Source organism: Ctenopharyngodon idella, chromosome 2, assembly GCF_019924925.1.
Source record: "Ctenopharyngodon idella isolate HZGC_01 chromosome 2, HZGC01, whole genome shotgun sequence".
In the NCBI taxonomy this organism is placed as follows: Eukaryota; Metazoa; Chordata; class Actinopteri; order Cypriniformes; family Xenocyprididae; genus Ctenopharyngodon; species Ctenopharyngodon idella.
Window position 1 is genome coordinate 3,649,027 of NC_067221.1, and position 18,693 is coordinate 3,667,719.

Sequence of the window (18,693 nt, forward strand, 5' to 3'; positions counted from 1 at the left end):
TGGCAGTTACTGAAGAAAATAATGAAGAATGATGAGTTAGAAACAACAGCAAAAACAATGTATAAAATAAAGTGAGTTACAAATATATTGTCATGTAAAATAACTGAATGGTCTTAATAATTTCAGATTGTTTAATGAGTTTAACTGACTCATGACTCTAAATATGAATTCACTGGGGAACAGAAATTTACCCAATTTCTTATATTCTTTATTGCAGTTTAATATAATTTTACAATCATATTTACCCAATCTTTATTAATTGTTTAATTGTTTGTCATTTAATCATTACTCCAAGTTCACAATGATCGTTGAATTCATAATTGTTTTAGAATCATTTGTACAAAGTAGAGTAAAAGTAACCTGAATTATAATGGTCATACTGTATAACTACTAATCATAATTGATATATATGAACTGAAATATTCGATTTAATAATAATAAAAAAAGTTAGGCTTCATCTACATGTTTACTGTAAATGTCTGGTTCAAAAATACTTTCGATTTCGCATCCAATCACATTTTCCAGCTAAACTTTCAGAGACTAGAGTTAAGTCTAACATCGAATATTTTCCTTGTGACAAATCAACTCTTGTAAATCTTCCATCATTGATACACACTAATCTCACTAATGTCTCCATCAATCCACTGTAATCTGTGTTTGTACTCCCCCATAATGTGCTGTGTGCATTAAAATCACCACACCATACCACTTTATGACTTCCATTTCCTCCAATATTTTCTAGTTTATCTTTGCTTAACCTGTCACATGGATTATAAAAGTCAATTATTTTAATACTCTGTACACCTTCCCATATTTCCACCACTGCAACCTCTTGCTCCCCATTTACCTCAACTGTTCTATACCCAATATCTTGTTTAATAAATGTTGCTACCCCACCACCATTTCCTTTATTTCTATCTCTTCTGACTGCAATGTATCCATGAATAAAATTTTTTAATTGAGGTTTAAGCCACATTTCTTGAACACATATAATGTCAGGACTATTTTCTTGATTTGTTATACATTTTTGGAATTTTTGTCCATTGGAACTTAAACTTCTTGCATTCCATTGCTGGAGGCTCACAATGCTTAGAGAAACGCAGCCCAGCATGATTTCTTCTCCAACAATCCTAAAGATCGCTCATATGATTTTATGTTTAACATCTACAACTTCACCTTTATTTAAGAAGGAGAATCTCTCTGCATCTGCTCATGTAGCTTCAATAATACAACAGACAAGTGAACTTTTCAAACAAAAGCAATTGATCTGAACTTTATATGTATGATTTTATTTGCATGTGAATGTAAATGTGGTGAAATTATAATTTCTAAACAAAATGCATTGGACTATCTAGACCAGAGCAAGTGAAAGATACACAAATGCTGTTAACTTTAAACTATGCAACTGTAGACTTTATATCTTTTGACACATTTATGTGCTATACTTGACAATCACGTTCATGATTAGAAACATTTTAATCATTTTGGATGAGTTCAATTTCCTTTCGTTTTCCTCTTCTTCGTGTGTTTTTCAGGAGGGTTTTGAACCAGCTGAATGAAACCTACTGTACTGGAGCGAGGATATTCTACCACGTGTCTAAATCCTGTTTAAGACCATTTTAAGTGACATTTCAACAGTGCATTTGTTATATTCCCTGTTTCTGGACTTTAATCTAAGATCCTGAGGTTTGTATTTGTTATGTACATTCAATCCTTTTGTTTTGTATTAGGACCAGACTGCTTATAGACACCAGACAGACAAGGATTTATGCAACAGATTCTCTTTACTCATCTCACTTGCACAAAAATAAATGCAGCTAGCAATTGAAATTGAAATTTGTATTAATCAAGGTCCCAGACTTGTGTAGTTCACACTTTACTGAGGACAGAAGGTAGTCTGTATTAGAGACTCTGGGAAAGTATTGCTATTTAAGAAATAATTTACTTGAGTACAAGAAGTACTGAAAAATAATATGACTCAAGTAAGAATAAATAAGTAGTTTGCTGGAAAAACTATTCAAGTTACTAAGTTACAAAGTACTTTAGTATTATTATTTTTCTATTTTTACCCAAAATCTTAGCAAGATGGAGAGCTAAACATTCTCATGTCATTTCTGTTTCATTCATACTGGAAGCTGGAGGCTCACAATGCTTAGAGAAACGCAGCCCAGCATGATTTCTTCTCCAACAATCCTAAAGATCGCTCATATGATTTTATGTTTAACATCTACAACTTCACCTTTATTTAAGAAGGAGAATCTCTCTGCATCTGCTCATGTAGCTTCAATAATACAACAGACAAGTGAACTTTTCAAACAAAAGCAATTGATCTGAACTTTATATGTATGATTTTATTTGCATGTGAATGTAAATGTGGTGAAATTATAATTTCTAAACAAAATGCATTGGACTATCTAGACCAGAGCAAGTGAAAGATACACAAATGCTGTTAACTTTAAACTATGCAACTGTAGACTTTATATCTTTTGACACATTTATGTGCTATACTTGACAATCACGTTCATGATTAGAAACATTTTAATCATTTTGGATGAGTTCAATCCAAACATTATTATATTTGTAGGCCTGATACTGAAGAGCCTGAAGATTTCTGCTGACAGACTCATCTGAGCTTCTTCCTCCTGTTCACCTTTAAATAAAACAAAATCATCATTTGTCTGAATACTAAAGCAACATTAATCATTCAATATCACATGTTTCTAACACACATGCTGCTTTATTTCATTGTAAAGTCTGAGTCTCTTCCATCTGTATGAAACACATTTACACATTAATCACACATTTATTTCTCCTCATAGACACAGTAGTGAGACTCTTCTGTGGATCACCTGATGATTACTGCTCCTCTCATGATGATTTCAGAGATTTAAACAATGATTTAAACAATCCACCAGAGGTGTTTGGTGATTGATTATCTACTCTGTAAGGTGAAACAGAAGAGAAAACAATCAGTGTTCAAAGTGCAAATTAGTTACTATATTTCAATCACTGCTTTCTGAGTAAAAAGAAGTTACATTAAATTCCTGTAATCAGATTAATTACTGACTTTACATGATCTTGCAGAGATATTTGTGTTTTAAATATAATACATTTAAACCATGAATCATGTTGATCTGTTTGTGTGTTTGTGTTGGTGTGACTCCTATTGAGTGACTGTAAAGAAGAAACTAATGAGTGTACGGCGTATGAATAAACCACAGGGAGCAAATACAAATGATATTCTGAATTAAAACACAATCCTTTAGTTAAAGCCGTTTGTCCTCTAGTTTAAACATGTTTGTAGGGCTCTTAGTAAATAACTGAAAGTAAAGTGAGTGTAAAGTAGTGTGACGTGTTGCTTGTCAAAGTAAAAACACACTAGAGACAGAGACATTTCTCATGTGAGGCTGGACGGCTGTGAGCTGAAGCTGAACGCACTGATTTTAGCAGGAGTGCAGCGTTTTCCTACAATCTGAACAAGTCTATTTTCAAACTGAAATGATTCACTACTGACACAGTTAATAAAGCAGGTGTTGTTGAATAAAGCTGTGACAGTGTGCTTTTGTTCTCTTTCCTCCTTTGTGTTGAACATTTTAATAACTTCACATTTTGTTCTCACACAAACCCTTTGTTACAATAAAGCTTAATGATAATTTCCTTTCATGAAAATCTGAAAGGTTTGTTCACATATCAGAGGTAAATGAAGATCTCTTTAATATCACAGTGATGTTGCCTCACCTCAGGACACAGTTTGAGTCTCGTAGCACGTCTCTGAGCCGCTGCTTTGAGTCTCCGATCATATTGTTACTCAGATCAAGATCTTTTAAAAACTGCAGTGCTTTTGAGTTAGTCAAAGACTGAGTTAAAGAAGAAACATCTGTAATGCCACAGTCCTGTAGACTAGAAAGACACAAACAGAGGAAGAGAGATTATCTTACAAACAAATCATTAATGTGAAGAATTTTGCACAAATATAATGTGAACTCAGACTCATTGTGAGATATTGAGTATAAAGTGTTTTAGTTTAAACTGTTAAAGTGATTTTAATCATTTTGATTCTTGTATGTGAAGAATGTTACTGACCTCAATCTCTCCAGTTTACAGTGTGAATCCTTCAGTACGTCACATAAGTGCTTCACTCCTGTGTTTCCTATTATATTCCAGCTCAGGTTCAGCTCTCTCAGGTGTGACGGGTTTGATTTCAGAGCTGAAGTCAGGATGACACACTGTTTCTCTGTAATACTGCATCTCCACAGACTGAAGACAGAGAAATAACAATAGTTCACATCTATGATGATCATCTTATTGAAGAGCTTCAGCAGCATTTAGTTTCCAATAGTCTGTTTTGAAACCCAGTTACACTAGTTCTGTGTGCTGAAGATACTGTTTCTACTCTTTCATTTTTAACTATTTATTTGATCTCTCTGTTCTTTATTCTCTGTTGAAAAGGCAGATTTCTGCATATCTGTTTAACTAGATGTGACCAACAGGGAAACCCCAGAAAGTGCACTGCTATAAAGAATAAAACATAAGCTCTGCTGTCTTAAAATAAATAAACTTCAATCTCACTGTAACTGCTGTACAGTATAATGATACTAACTGTAGTTTCTCCAGCTTGAATTGTGGGTTCATCAGTAGATCACTGAGGTTTTTCACTCCAGAGTCTCCAAGTTCATTCCAGCTCAGGTTCAGCTCTCTCAGGTGTGACGGGTTTGATTTCAGAGCTGAAGTCAGGATGACACACTGTTTCTCTGTAATACTGCATCTAAACAGACTGAAGACAGAAAGAGAAAATGACTCAAATCCATGTTCAGTTCATGTGTGAGTTAAATGAATCATGAATAAATGTCATACAGTCACTAATAAACCAGCAAAAACATGGAAACTTAATGATAGAAACGAACAAACCAAGACAGGAGCATTTGAGGATACTAGTTACAATCCAAGTCTGGATCCGTCCTCACTCCCAAAAATAAGTGAATTTATCACTCTAGATTAATATAAAATTGTGTTTTATCTCTCCTACATGTTACATGGTATTCTGGGTGGTTGCTAGAGTGTTGCTATGTGGTTGTTAGGGTATTCTGGGGGTTTGCTATGAGATAGATAGATAGACAGATAGATAGATAGACAGATAGATAGATAGATAGATAGATAGATAGATAGATTAAATGAGTTCATGAGTTTCAATGGATTAGAAATAGTTCACAGAATGTCAGTTTAATTGAGTCTAATGGGCTTCAGTGTGTTTAAATGTGAATTTTGTCAGTTGGAGTTTGAACAGTCGTGGCTCATCTGAACATTCCATCAGTGAAAGTCAATGGGATTTTTCCGAGTTTTAATAGTCATTTTTAGGAAAACCGTAAGTCCGATCAGTTAGAAAAGATAAAGCACACTAAGTCAGAACAGTCTGAAGGTTTGAGCCGAATTTGGTAGTTCTAGCTTTAAAGCTCTAGGAGGAGTTAAAGTCAGAAATGTTAGTCTCAGAAAAATAAGTTTAAACAGCATTTCAGTAAAGCTGGGCACACATTTAACGACTAGCTAAAACATCCTAAGACTGAGCTCAACACACAGCGATTGTTTCCTGCGACTGAAGCAGATTTAAATACTTACACACGGAATCTGAACACCGACTGTAATCGCCGACTGAACGCAACTGGCTCTGACTGGACGCGTTTGAGCGCGATCAGTCATAAGTATCAACTTACATTCATAATCGGCCGTACAATCGTTAAAGTCGCATGAAATCAAAATTGACAACTCTTATTTTTTTATGGAATATTGTAGTATTTATTATCAATAATTTATCCGTGCACTTCATTATTTTTTTTAAATTCATGTGCCCTCGTAATCTTTAATCAAAAACATTAACCTGCTCTCCCCCTCAAAACGACTCATTGTCTCTTCCTGTCACATGCTATAATGGCGGACACACACCGTCAGTCAGTCTCTCTCTCGCTGTTTAGTGCCGTTGATCGTCCTCGTCATCCTCAATAAATGAGGTTCTTACAGTAATGTGAGGGTGCTCGCAGTGAGTCCGGTGGGGAGAAATTCCCAAACAGGCATTCAGATCTGCCTCCATTTTGTTAATGAGTATAAGCTGAAGATCCACATCCATCCATAATAAAAAACTCCACACAGCTTACAGCTCGTTCAAAACAACCCGCAAATGCATTGCAAAAAAGCCCGACCAACCAGGTTGGATGGATGTGGATGGAGACACTTTCTTCAGCTCATACTCATTGATCCCGTTCACTGCCATTATAAAGCTCAGATGTGTCAGGATATTTATTAATATTTCTTTGATTATGTTCATCAGAAAGAAGAAAGTCATATACACCTAGGATGGCTTGAGGATGAGTAAAGCTTGGGCTAATTTTCATTTGAAAGTGAACTAATCCTTTAACTAAAACCATTTCTGAATCTTTCTTCAGATGGAGATGCAGCGCTACAAATGATGTGACTTGTGCCCTGTTGACTTAAAATAAATTAAACAGTAAATACAGTATAATGATACTAACTCTAGTTTCTCCAGCTTGAATTGTGGGTTCATCAGTAGATCACTGAGGTTTTTCACTCCAGAGTCTCCTAGTTCATTCCAGTTCAGGTCCAGCTCTCTCAGGTGTGACGGGTTTGATTTCAGAGCTGAAGTCAGGATGACACACTGTTTCTCTGTAATTCTGCAGTCACTCAGACTGAAGACAGAAAGAGAAAATGACTCAAATCCATGTTCAGTTCATGTGTGAGTTAAATGAATCATGAATAAATGTCATACAGTCACTAATAAACCAGCAAAAACATGGAAACTTGATGATAGAAACGAACAAACCAAGACAGGAGCATTTGAGGATACTAGTTACAATCCAAGTCTGGATCCGTCCTCACTCCCAAAAATAAGTGAATTTATCACTCTTAATTGAATATATAGGATCAATATAGAAACAATAGAAAATTAACATTTAAATGGACTATTTTCATTATTAATGTAAGAAAATTTGGTACATGAATCGATTATTTAGTCATTAGAGTGTAATTTACAATCTCTAAATACACATTTTGTTTAATAAAAGAAGATTTAGTGAAAAGTACCATTAGTCCAGTATAAATGTAACATTTCAGAATAATCTATTTGTGTAACAGTTTTGTTGTGTTTTATTATCATGGTGTTGCTGTCTGTGTGTGTTCCCTAGTTAGTGTTCTTGGTTGTTAATTAGTTCCTGCAGCTGTTCTGTTTTACCTTGATTACTCTGTCTGTGTATTTAAACTCTTAGTTCTGTCTGTTCATTGTTCTGTCGTTTATGTTGAAGTGGTTGTGTTTTATCTCTCCTACATGTTAGATTTGTGATTAAAGACAGTGTTATTGTATTCTTCATTGTCGTGAGCTTCATTACAACCAGCCATTCGTGACAATTTGTTACACTGTTTTTTAGTCTGTTCTCACTTCTGTCTTGTTTCACAGCAAAGATTTGTCAGATTCCAGCATATGAAACTATTTTACAGCCACAAAGTTTTAAATGCTTCAAAGTTTAATGCTCTTTTTACTGATACACATACAAACCCATTAACTAATACCATTTCTGAATCTTTCTTCAGATGGAGATGCAGCGCTACAAATGATGTGACTTGTGCCGTTGTCTTAAAATAAACTAAGCGGTAAATTTCTCCACAGACTGAAGACAGAGAAATAACAATAGTTCACATCTATGATGATCATCTTATTGAAGAGCTTCAGCAGCATTTAGTTTCCAATAGTCTGTTTTGAAACCCAGTTACACTAGTTCTGTGTGCTGAAGATACTGTTTCTACTCTTTCATTTTTAACTATTTATTTGATCTCTCTATTCTTTATTCTGTGTTGAAAAGGCAGATTTCTGCATATCTGTTTAACTAGATGTGACCAACAGGGAAACCCCAGAAAGTGCACTGCTATAAAGAATGAAACATAAGCTCTGCTGTCTTGAAATAAATAAACTTCAATCTCACTGTAACTGCTGTACAGTATAATGACACTAACTCTAGTTTCTCCAGCTTGAATTGTGGGTTCATCAGTAGATCACTGAGGTTTTTCACTCCAGAGTCTCCTAGTTTATTCCAGCTCAGGTTCCAGCTCTCTCAGGTGTGACGGGTTTGATTTCAGAGCTGAAGTCAGGATGACACACTGTTTCTCTGTAATACTGCATCTAAACAGACTGAAGACAGAAAGAGAAAATGACTCAAATCCATGTTCAGTTCATGTGTGAGTTAAATGAATCATGAATAAATGTCATACAGTCACTAATAAACCAGCAAAAACATGGAAACTTAGTGATAGAAACGAACAAACCAAGACAGGAGCATTTGAGGATACTAGTTACAATCCAAGTCTGGATCCGTCCTCACTCCCAAAAATAAGTGAATTTATCACTCTAGATGAATATAAAATTGTGTTTTATCTCTCCTACATGTTACATGGTATTCTGGGTGGTTGCTAGAGTGTTGCTATGTGGTTGTTAGGGTATTCTGGGGGTTTGCTATGAGATAGATAGATAGATAGATAGATAGATAGATAGATAGATAGATAGATTAAATGAGTTTGAATGAGTTTCAATGGATTAGAAATAGTTCACAGAATGTCAGTTTAATTGAGTCTAATGGGCTTCAGTGTGTTTAAATGTGAATTTTGTCAGTTGGAGTTTGAACAGTCGTGGCTCATCTGAACATTCCATCAGTGAAAGTCAATGGGATTTTTCCGAGTTTTAATAGTCATTTTTAGGAAAACCGTAAGTCCGATCAGTTAGAAAAGATAAAGCACACTAAGTCAGAACAGTCTGAAGGTTTGAGCCGAATTTGGTAGATCTAGCTTTAAAGCTCTAGGAGGAGTTAAAGTCAGAAATGTTAGTCTCAGAAAAATAAGTTTAAACAGCATTTCAGTAAAGCTGGGCACACATTTAACGACTAGCTAAAACATCCTAAGACTGAGCTCAACACACAGCGATTGTTTCCTGCGACTGAAGCAGATTTAAATACTTACACACGGAATCTGAACACCGACTGTAATCGCCGACTGAACGCAACTGGCTCTGACTGGACGCGTTTGAGCGCGATCAGTCATAAGTATCAATTTACATTCATAATCGGCCTTACAATCGTTAAAGTCGCATGAAATCAAAATTGACAACTCTTATTTTTTTATGGAATATTGTAGTATTTATTATCAATAATTTATCCGTGCACTTCATTATTTTTTTTAAATTCATGTGCCCTCGTAATCTTTAATCAAAAACATTAACCTGCTCTCCCCCTCAAAACGACTCATCGTCTCTTCCTGTCACATGCTATAATGGCGGACACACACCGTCAGTCAGTCTCTCTCTCGCTGTTTAGTGCCGTTGATCGTCCTCGTCATCCTCAATAAATAAGGATCTTACAGTAATGTGAGGGTGCTCGCAGTGAGTCCGGTGGAGAGAAATTCCCAAACAGGCATTCAGATCTGTCTCCATTTTATTATAATATATAATATAATATAATATTAATTATATATTATAAATATCCTGACACATCCAAGCTTTATAATGGCAGTGAACGGGATCAATGAGTATAAGCTGAAGATCCACATCCATCCATAATAAACGTACTCCACACGGCTTACAGCTCGTTCAAAACAACCCGCAAATGCATTGCAAAAAAGCCCGACCAACCAGGATGGATGGATGTGGATGGAGACACTTTCTTCAGCTCATACTCATTGATCCCGTTCACTGCCATTATAAAGCTCAGATGTGTCAGGATATTTATTAATATTTCTTTGATTATGTTCATCAGAAAGAAGAAAGTCATATTCACCTAGGATGGCTTGAGGATGAGTAAAGCTTGGGCTAATTTTCATTTGAAAGTGAACTAATCCTTTAACTAAAACCATTTCTGAATCTTTCTTCAGATGGAGATGCAGCGCTACAAATGATGTGACTTGTGCCCTGTTGACTTAAAATAAATTAAACAGTAAATACAGTATAATGATACTAACTGTAGTTTCTCCAGCTTGAATTGTGGGTTCATCAGTAGATCACTGAGGTTTTTCACTCCAGAGTCTCCTAGTTCATTCCCGCTCAGGTCCAGCTCTCTCAGGTGTGACGGGTTTGATTTCAGAGCTGAAGTCAGCATGACACACTGTTTCTCTGTAATACTGCATCTAATCAGACTGAAGACAGAAAGAGAAAATGACTCAAATCCATGTTCAGTTCATGTGTGAGTTAAATGAATCATGAATAAATGTCATACAGTCACTAATAAACCAGCAAAAACATGGAAACTTAATGATAGAAATGAACAAACCAAGACAGGAGCATTTGAGGATACTAGTTACAATCCAAGTCTGGATCCGTCCTCACTCCCAAAAATAAGTGAATTTATCACTCTTAATTGAATATATAGGATCAATATAAAAACAATAGAAAATTAACATTTAAATGGACTACTTTCATTAATAATGTAAGAAAATCTGATACATGAATCGATTATTAAGTCATTTTAGAGTGTAATTTACAATCTCTAAATACACATTTTGTTTAATAAAAGAAGATTTAGTGAAAAGTACCATTAGTCCAGTATAAATGTAACATTTCAGAATAATCTATTTGTGTAACAGTTTTGTTGTGTTTTATTATCATGGTGTTGCTGTCTGTGTGTGTTCCCTAGTTAGTGTTCTTGGTTGTTAATTAGTTCCTGCAGCTGTTCTGTTTTACCTTGATTACTCTGTCTGTGTATTTAAACTCTTAGTTCTGTCTGTTCATTGTTCTGTCGTTCATGTTGAAGTGGTTGTGTTTTATCTCTCCTACATGTTAGATTTGTGATTAAAGACAGTGTTATTGTATTCTCCATCGTCGTGAGCTTCATTACAACCAGCCATTCATGACAATTTGTTACACTGTTTTTTAGTCTGTTCTCACTTCTGTCTTGTTTCACAGCAAAGATTTGTCAGATTCCAGAATATGAAACTATTTTACAGCCACAAAGTTTAAAATGCTTCAAAGTTTAATGCTCTTTTTACTGATACACATACAAACCCGTTAACTAAAACCATTTCTGAATCTTTCTTCAGATGGAGATGCAGCGCTACAAATGATGTGACTTGTGCCCTGTTGACTTAAAATAAATTAAACAGTAAATACAGTATAATGATACTAACTGTAGTTTCTCCAGCTTGAATTGTGGGTTCATCAGTAGATCACTGAGGTTTTTCACTCCAGAGTCTCCTAGTTTATTCCCGCTCAGGTCCAGCTCTCTCAGGTGTGACGGGTTTGATTTCAGAGCTGAAGTCAGGATGACACACTGTTTCTCTGTAATACTGCATCTAATCAGACTGAAGACAGAAAGAGAAAAGACAATGACTCAGATCTATGATGATCAACTAACATGTTTAGCTTCATCCAACAGACTTTTGCTGACAAATAAACAGGGATATCCAGGTGCAGGTAACATGGAGAAAGACGACACATTGTTCATTTAAATATACTACGACATTGTAACAATACAAAGGTTGAAATCTTCAATCTATTTATGTTAGTTTACACATTCATTTCATATCATCTTTAAGGTTGTTTCGTGTCAATGTCACCCTTGGTTTGATCACTGGGACAAATGTGTTTATGTCGGTTGTTTTCAGACACATTGTCGACTCACTAACACTTTACAATAATCTTTCATTTGTTCACATTAACTACATTAGTTAACATGAACCAATGATGGACAATACTAGTACAGCATTTAATAACCTTAATGTAAGTTTCAACATTTACTAATACAGTTTTAAATACAAAAGTTTTCTTTTAACATTAGTTAATCCACTGTGAACGAACATGAACAATGAATAATTGTATAAACGAACATTAACAGATTAAGGAATGAAAGTATTTCCTGAAGCAGAAGACAATCAAACAAGTTTTGGAAAAGGTTCATCTGCTTTAGTGCTGCACCGTGAGGCAGTGTCACGTCTGTTCTGGGTTTAGTTTAGTTTATGTTTTCATGTCTTTTATTTTGTATAATTCTCAGTCTTGCTCCTCATGTGATCTTGTCATGTGCTCCCCCTGTTCATGTGTCATGTTCTGATTGGTTCCTTGTTTCATGTGACACGTTTTCATTGGTTCATTGTGTTCAGGTGTTTCTTGTTTGTTCATTAGTGTCTGTGTGTATATATAGCCCTCATGTTATCATTGTCTTTTGTCTGTCTTTGTTCCCTGTAACTGCTGTTGGTGAGGTTTATGTTCATGTTTCTTAGTTTCCAAGTGTTTTTTTATTTTAATTTTTGTTCACGTTTATTTGAATAAAGTAGTGGTGGCGAGATGAAGCTTCATGAAGCTTTCCAGCCAGATGTGTTGAAAAGTGGTTCATTTCTCGAGGCTTTGAATGCACACAGAGACACATGATGATCAATGGAAATATGGTGCAGGAAGTTTAGTTCGACAGCACCAAAATGTGTGTTACATGGTTCATGATACATTAACATACACAAATAAATAATTAGTTCTGTGAAGTATTTATGTTCAGTGTTGTTTTATAATGTTTCATAATTTTGTAACGGCAATGCTGTTGTTGAACATACGAGAAAAAACTAAGTTCTTTAAACCGGATAAAAAAGTGAAAGTGATTAAGGTGGACTGGACAGAGAGAAGTGGAAGTGCTTGTGTAACACGAGAGGGAAAAAAAAAACATTGTCCCACCAAAAATGAAACCCTTCTCGAAGCACTTCACTCAAACGAGGCTTTGAACGTCACCGGTGACGTCATTTCACTAAAACAACACAAGTCTCGATACGGAGCTCCGGCGGGAAGAACCTGATGTTCTTGACACAAGCTTCGAAGCCTCGATATCAGGAGTAACATCACTAGAATAAAGCTGCACTTGTGTTCAGTCAACTTGCCTTCAGTGGATCTTATTACAGGCAGATTCTGATCACAGATTTCTAAAATGCACTTGTTCAAAAGTTACAGTAAATGCTGCACCAAAATTAGACATTTTACATTTTGTGAAATACAAACATTAAACTGAAAGCAGTTATGAACAGTTCTGATGTCACAAAAAACTTTGTTACACACCAGCAATCAGTAAACATGATCACATTCAGCAGTCGTGTTCAAAAAGAGCATCAATATATACACACTTATATTTAATTTACACAGAATTAACCTGTGAAAGTTAAGAAAGACATCTCTGTGTTTATAGAGCAGCTGTTTTTTCAATCTATCACTTATTTGAAGAGTTTTCTAAACTCTGGAAGAAAACCATTGATCTCCCTCTACAGTAACTGAAATAATTAAATTATTAATTAAATATTTAAAGCTTGATGTCACATTTAAATTGTGTTTTTAATTTCCTGTTTAATTGTATTTCTTTACATTGTTGTGGCTGAGAAAAAAACTGCTCTGACTCAAATACGTGAGGAAATATTACAGTCATATTACAATTAAAAGTAATGTAAATTTTTAAATAAATGAACAATACTCACGTCAGTGTTTTGAGTCGACAGTGTTTATCCTGCAGTAGAGCAGCGATCTGATTCACTCGTGTGTCTCCTAGTTCATGATAACTCAGATTCAGCTCTCTCAGGAGTAACGGGTTTTTACCCACAACTCTCTTCACATACTGACAGGCTTCATCTGCAGCAGCACTCAAAAACCTGCAGAAGAGTCAATTCAGTTCTCAACTAAATGTCTGTTGCATTACAAACATGATTGATAAGATAAAAAACTTAATTATTGTACTAAAGACAAGCTCTAGTTAGTTATTTAGATGTAACACTTTTCTTTGAACATTTAAATACACAAATAAATGAAGAGTTCATTTGCAAAAACAGTTAACTCCATTTTTATTAATTCTCACAAATCATGTTTTTTTATTGGGTTGTTTTGATTAAGTTATAATAACTCCAAGAAATACAGGTAAATTAAAAAATTAAAGTTCATTGAAACTATGTTTTTTTATATTTATTAAAAGTTTGTTTTTTAAACAGATTTAACTCCACATTTCATGTTTCAGAGTTAAACAAAACCAAGTAATTGCATTTAAAACACACTCAAACACACGTGTGCACACAAACACTCCAACTAACAGATCGACACACACACACACGCAAAAGGACAACCAAGGGTTCATCATGTAAGACGTGTATGGTGTACAAGGTCTTACAGGAGTCGAAATTATAAATCCTCGATCACTTTTAGTCAGCTTTGACAAAACTTCCCTCAGCTAGCGCGTCTTTCTGAAGTGACTAGAAGCCTTGTCACCTGACCTGAATACTGTGCGCTGATTCGCTAAAACGGACTTATCGGTTTCTGTACACAAACAACAAGGGCGCTTGTCGGTTTCTGCTGTAAAACGTGAACTCACGATGCCTGACAGTGGACAATACCAGCTTTTCTGACCAAACGGATTTAGGGTACAGAACGTGCTATATGTGGAGAATAACACACAGCAGTTTTTTATTTATTTATTTATTTTTTTTTAAAGTGGCGTTTATCGGTTTTTGCAAATGAACACTTCAAATATATAAATACTTGAAAATAAAGTCTAATAGAGTTATTTAAAAGGAACTCGAGCGACACTCAGTTCTAAAGCAAACTCATAAGAACAGAAACGTCCCACAGAGCAGAAGGGCAAAAGCTCACTAGATCATGATTTTCAGTATGAATACAGAGTGTGAAATTAAGGCCTCAAGATCTTTCTGGCTTTTAAGCAGGAGGAGTGAGAAACATCAGCAGAGAAAACTGGCTTGTGAAACTGCATGTTTGTGAACATCTGGAGACTCATAGACCTGCTGTAGAGATACAGTGAATCTGGGCTTGATGGAAAACAATTGTGTTCAGAAAACAATTTGACTGAAAGATTATCTAGAATTTTTAATGAGAAGTGTGCACAAAAACAAAATTATGCATGTTAATTGTCAAGGTATACCATACTCCAGAATAGCACATATACTGACCCATAATGTCTATTTGACCTGTAGCTTGAACCACAACTAAACTGTGTTGACGGTTATCATCATCATGTCAGAACCTGCAGCATCTGATCTGATCTTGATCATTTTGATGCAACAAATTGTCCAGCTTATTGTATAACTAAAATAATATATTTGTTATGAATATTTAGCCTGCATATAACTAATTTTGATAATTATTTCATCCCGTCTCACCTCAGTGTCTTCAGTTGACAGTTTGGATCCTGTAGTAAATCACTGAGCTCCTTCACTCCTGATTGTCCAGGATCATTTCCTGTGAGATCCAGCTCTATCAGGTGTGAAGGGTTTGATCTCAGAGCTGAAGCCAGAGCTTTATAACCTTCTTCTGTTACACTGCAGTTAGAGAGTCTAGAACAGGAATGAAAACATTCAGATGATTAATCAGTTAAACCTGAACAAAATAAATCCTCGAAGTGAATTTTATTTTGTTCTTTGTACAAAAGTATTGAAAGTTAGTTGTAAAAACTGACAACTGAATATGGAGACAAACAAAAGACACAGAGAACTTTAATATGTTAGACATCAACATCACTTTCAAGATTTCAATTATCTAAAACTGTAGAGCTGTGAAAGTCTTTGATCTGAATGATTCACAGCAAGCAACCTGAAAATGGTTGAAAAGTAAGAAAATTAAAGTTTGGGAATGGCCTTATTAAAGTCAAGACTTCAACTCAGACTCATTGTGAGATATTGAGTATAAAGTGTTTTAGTTTAAACTGTTAAAGTGATTTTAAGCATTTTGATTCTTGTATGTGAAGAATGTTACTGACCTCAATCTCTCCAGTTTACAGTGTGAATCCTTCAGTACGTCACATAAGTGCTTCACTCCTGTGTTTCCTAGTTCATTCCCGCTCAGGTTCAGCTCTCTCAGGTGTGACGGGTTTGATTTCAGAGCTGAAGTCAGGATGACACACTGTTTCTCTGTAATACTGCATTCATACAGACTGAAGACAGAAAGAGAAAAGACAATGACTCAGATCTATGATGATCAACTAACATGTTTAGCTTCATCCAGCAGACTTTTGCTGACAAATAAACAGGGATATCCAGGTGCAGGTAACATGGAGAAAGACGACACATTGTTCATTTAAATATACTACTGACATTGTAACAATACAAAGGTTGAAATCATCAATCTATTAATGTTAGTTTACACATTCATTTCATCTCATCTTTAAGGTTGTTTCGTGTCAATGTCACTCTTGGTTTGATCACTGGGACAAATGTGTTTATGTCGGTTGTTTTCAGACACATTGTCGACTCACTAACACTTTACAATAATCTTTCATTTGTGAACATTAACTACATTAGTTAACATGAACCAATGGTGGACAATACTAGTACAGCATTTAATAACCTTAATGTAAGTTTCAACATTTACTAATACAGTTTTAAATACAAAAGTTTTCTGTTAACATTAGTTAATCCACTGTGAACGAACATGAACAATGAATAATTGTATAAACGAACATTAACAGATTAAGGAATGAAAGTATTTCCTGAAGCAGAAGACAATCAAACAAGTTTTGGAAAAGGTTCATCTGCTTTAGTGCTGCACCGTGAGGCAGTGTCACGTCTGTTCTGGGTTTAGTTTAGTTTATGTTTTCATGTCTTTTATTTTGTATAATTCTCACAGTCTTGCTCCTCATGTGATCTTGTCATGTGCTCCCCCTGTTCATGTGTCATGTTCTGATTGGTTCCTTGTTTCATGTGTCACGTTTTCATTGGTTCATTGTGTTTAGGTGTTTCTTGTTTGTTCATTAGTGTCTGTGTGTATATATAGCCCTCATGTTATCATTGTCTTTTGTCTGTCTTTGTTCCCTGTAACTGCTGTTGGTGAGTTTTATGTTCATGTTTCTTAGTTTTTTTGTTATTTTAATTTTTGTTCACGTTTATTTGAATAAAGCAGTGGTGGCGAGATGAAGCTTCATGAAGCTTTCCAGCCAGATGTGTTGAAAAGTGGTTCATTTCTCGAGGCTTTGAATGCACACAGAGACACATGATGATCAATGGAAATATGGTGCAGGAAGTTTAGTTTTACAGCACCAAAATGTGTGTTACATGGTTCATGATACATTAACATACACAAATAAATAAATAAATAAATAAATAAATAAATAAGTAGTTCTGTGAAGTATTTATGTTCAGTGTTGTTTTATAATGTTTCATAATTTTGTAACTGGGCAATGCTGTTGTTGAACATACGAGAAAAAACAAAGTTCTTTAAACCGGATAAAAAAGTGAAAGTGATTAAGGTGGACTGACAGAGAGAAGTGGAAGTGCTTGTGTAACACGAGAGGGAAAAAAAAAAACATTGTTCCACCAAAAATGAACACCTTCTCGAAGCACTTCACTCAAACAAGGCTTCGAACGTCACCGGTGACGTCATTTCACTAAAACAACACAAGTCTCGATACGGAGCTCCGGCGGGAAGAACCTGATGTTCTTGACACAAGCTTCGAAGCCTCGATATCAGGAGTAACATCACTAGAATAAAGCTGCACTTGTGTTCAGACAACTTGCCTTCAGTGGATCTTATTACAGGCAGATTCTGATCACAGATTTCTAAAATGCATTTGTTCAAAAGTTACAGTAAATGCTGCACCAAAATTAGACATTTTACATTTTGTGAAATACAAACATTAAACTGAAAGCAGTTATGAACAGTTCTGATGTCACAAAAAACTTTGTTACACACCAGCAATCAGTAAACATGATCACATTCAGCAGTCGTGTTCAAAAAGAGCATCAATATATACACACTTATATTTAATTTACACAGAATTAACCTGTGAAAGTTAGGAAAGACATCTCTGTGTTTATAGAGCAGCTGATTTTTCAATCTATCACTTATTTGAAGAGTTTTCTAAGCTCTGGAAGAAAACCATTGATCTCCCTCTACAGTAACTGAAATAATTAAATTATTAATTAAATATTTAAAGCTTGATGTCACATTTAAATTGTGTTTTTAATTTCCTGTTTAATTGTATTTCTTTACATTGTTGTACCTGAGAAAAAAACTGCTCTGACTCAAATATGTGAGGAAATATTATTATCAGCTTCAGTAACATTACAATTAAAAGTAATGTAATATTTCAAATAAATGAACAATACTCACATCAGTGTTTTGAGTCGACAGTGTTTATCCTGCAGTAGAGCAGCGATCTGATTCACTCGTGTGTTTCCTAGTTCACGTTCACTCAGATTCAGCTCTCTCAGGAGTAACGGGTTTTTACCCACAACTCTCTCCACATACTGACAGGCTTCATCTGCAGCAGCACTCAAAAACCTGCAGAAGAGTCAATTCAGTTCTCAACTAAATGTCTGTTGCATTACAAACATGATTGATAAGATAAAAAACTTAATTATTGTTCTGAAGACAAGCTCTAGTTAGTTATTTAGATGTAACACTTTTCTTTGAACATTTAAATACACAAATAAATATATAAATATTTGAAAACAAAGTCTGATAGTCAGAGATATTTAAAAAAGAAACTCGAGCGACACTCAGTCCTAAAGCAAACTCATAAGAACAGAAACGTCCCACAGAGCAGAAGGGCAAAAGCTCACTAGATCATGATTTTCAGTATGAATACAGAGTGTGAAATTAAGGCCTCAAGATCTTTCTGGCTTTTAAGCAGGAGGAGTGAGAAACATCAGCAGAGAAAACTGGCTTGTGAAACTGCATGTTTGTGAACATCTGGA

General features: G+C 35.1%; 1 protein-coding gene across 1 annotated transcript in view; it reads right to left on the reverse strand.

The window, feature by feature from the left end:
- The window catches only part of LOC127522225 (uncharacterized), an 884,749-nt gene that overhangs the window by 788,686 nt on the left and 77,370 nt on the right, over positions 1–18,693 (reverse strand). The window contains exons 17-20 of the mRNA XM_051911962.1: positions 11,164–11,337; positions 10,003–10,176; positions 4,601–4,774; positions 4,084–4,257 (exon numbers count right to left, since the gene is read on the reverse strand). Of these exons, the coding sequence (XP_051767922.1) occupies positions 4,084–4,257; positions 4,601–4,774; positions 10,003–10,176; positions 11,164–11,337 (696 nt within the window). The remainder of the gene's footprint in view (positions 1–4,083; positions 4,258–4,600; positions 4,775–10,002; positions 10,177–11,163; positions 11,338–18,693) is intronic.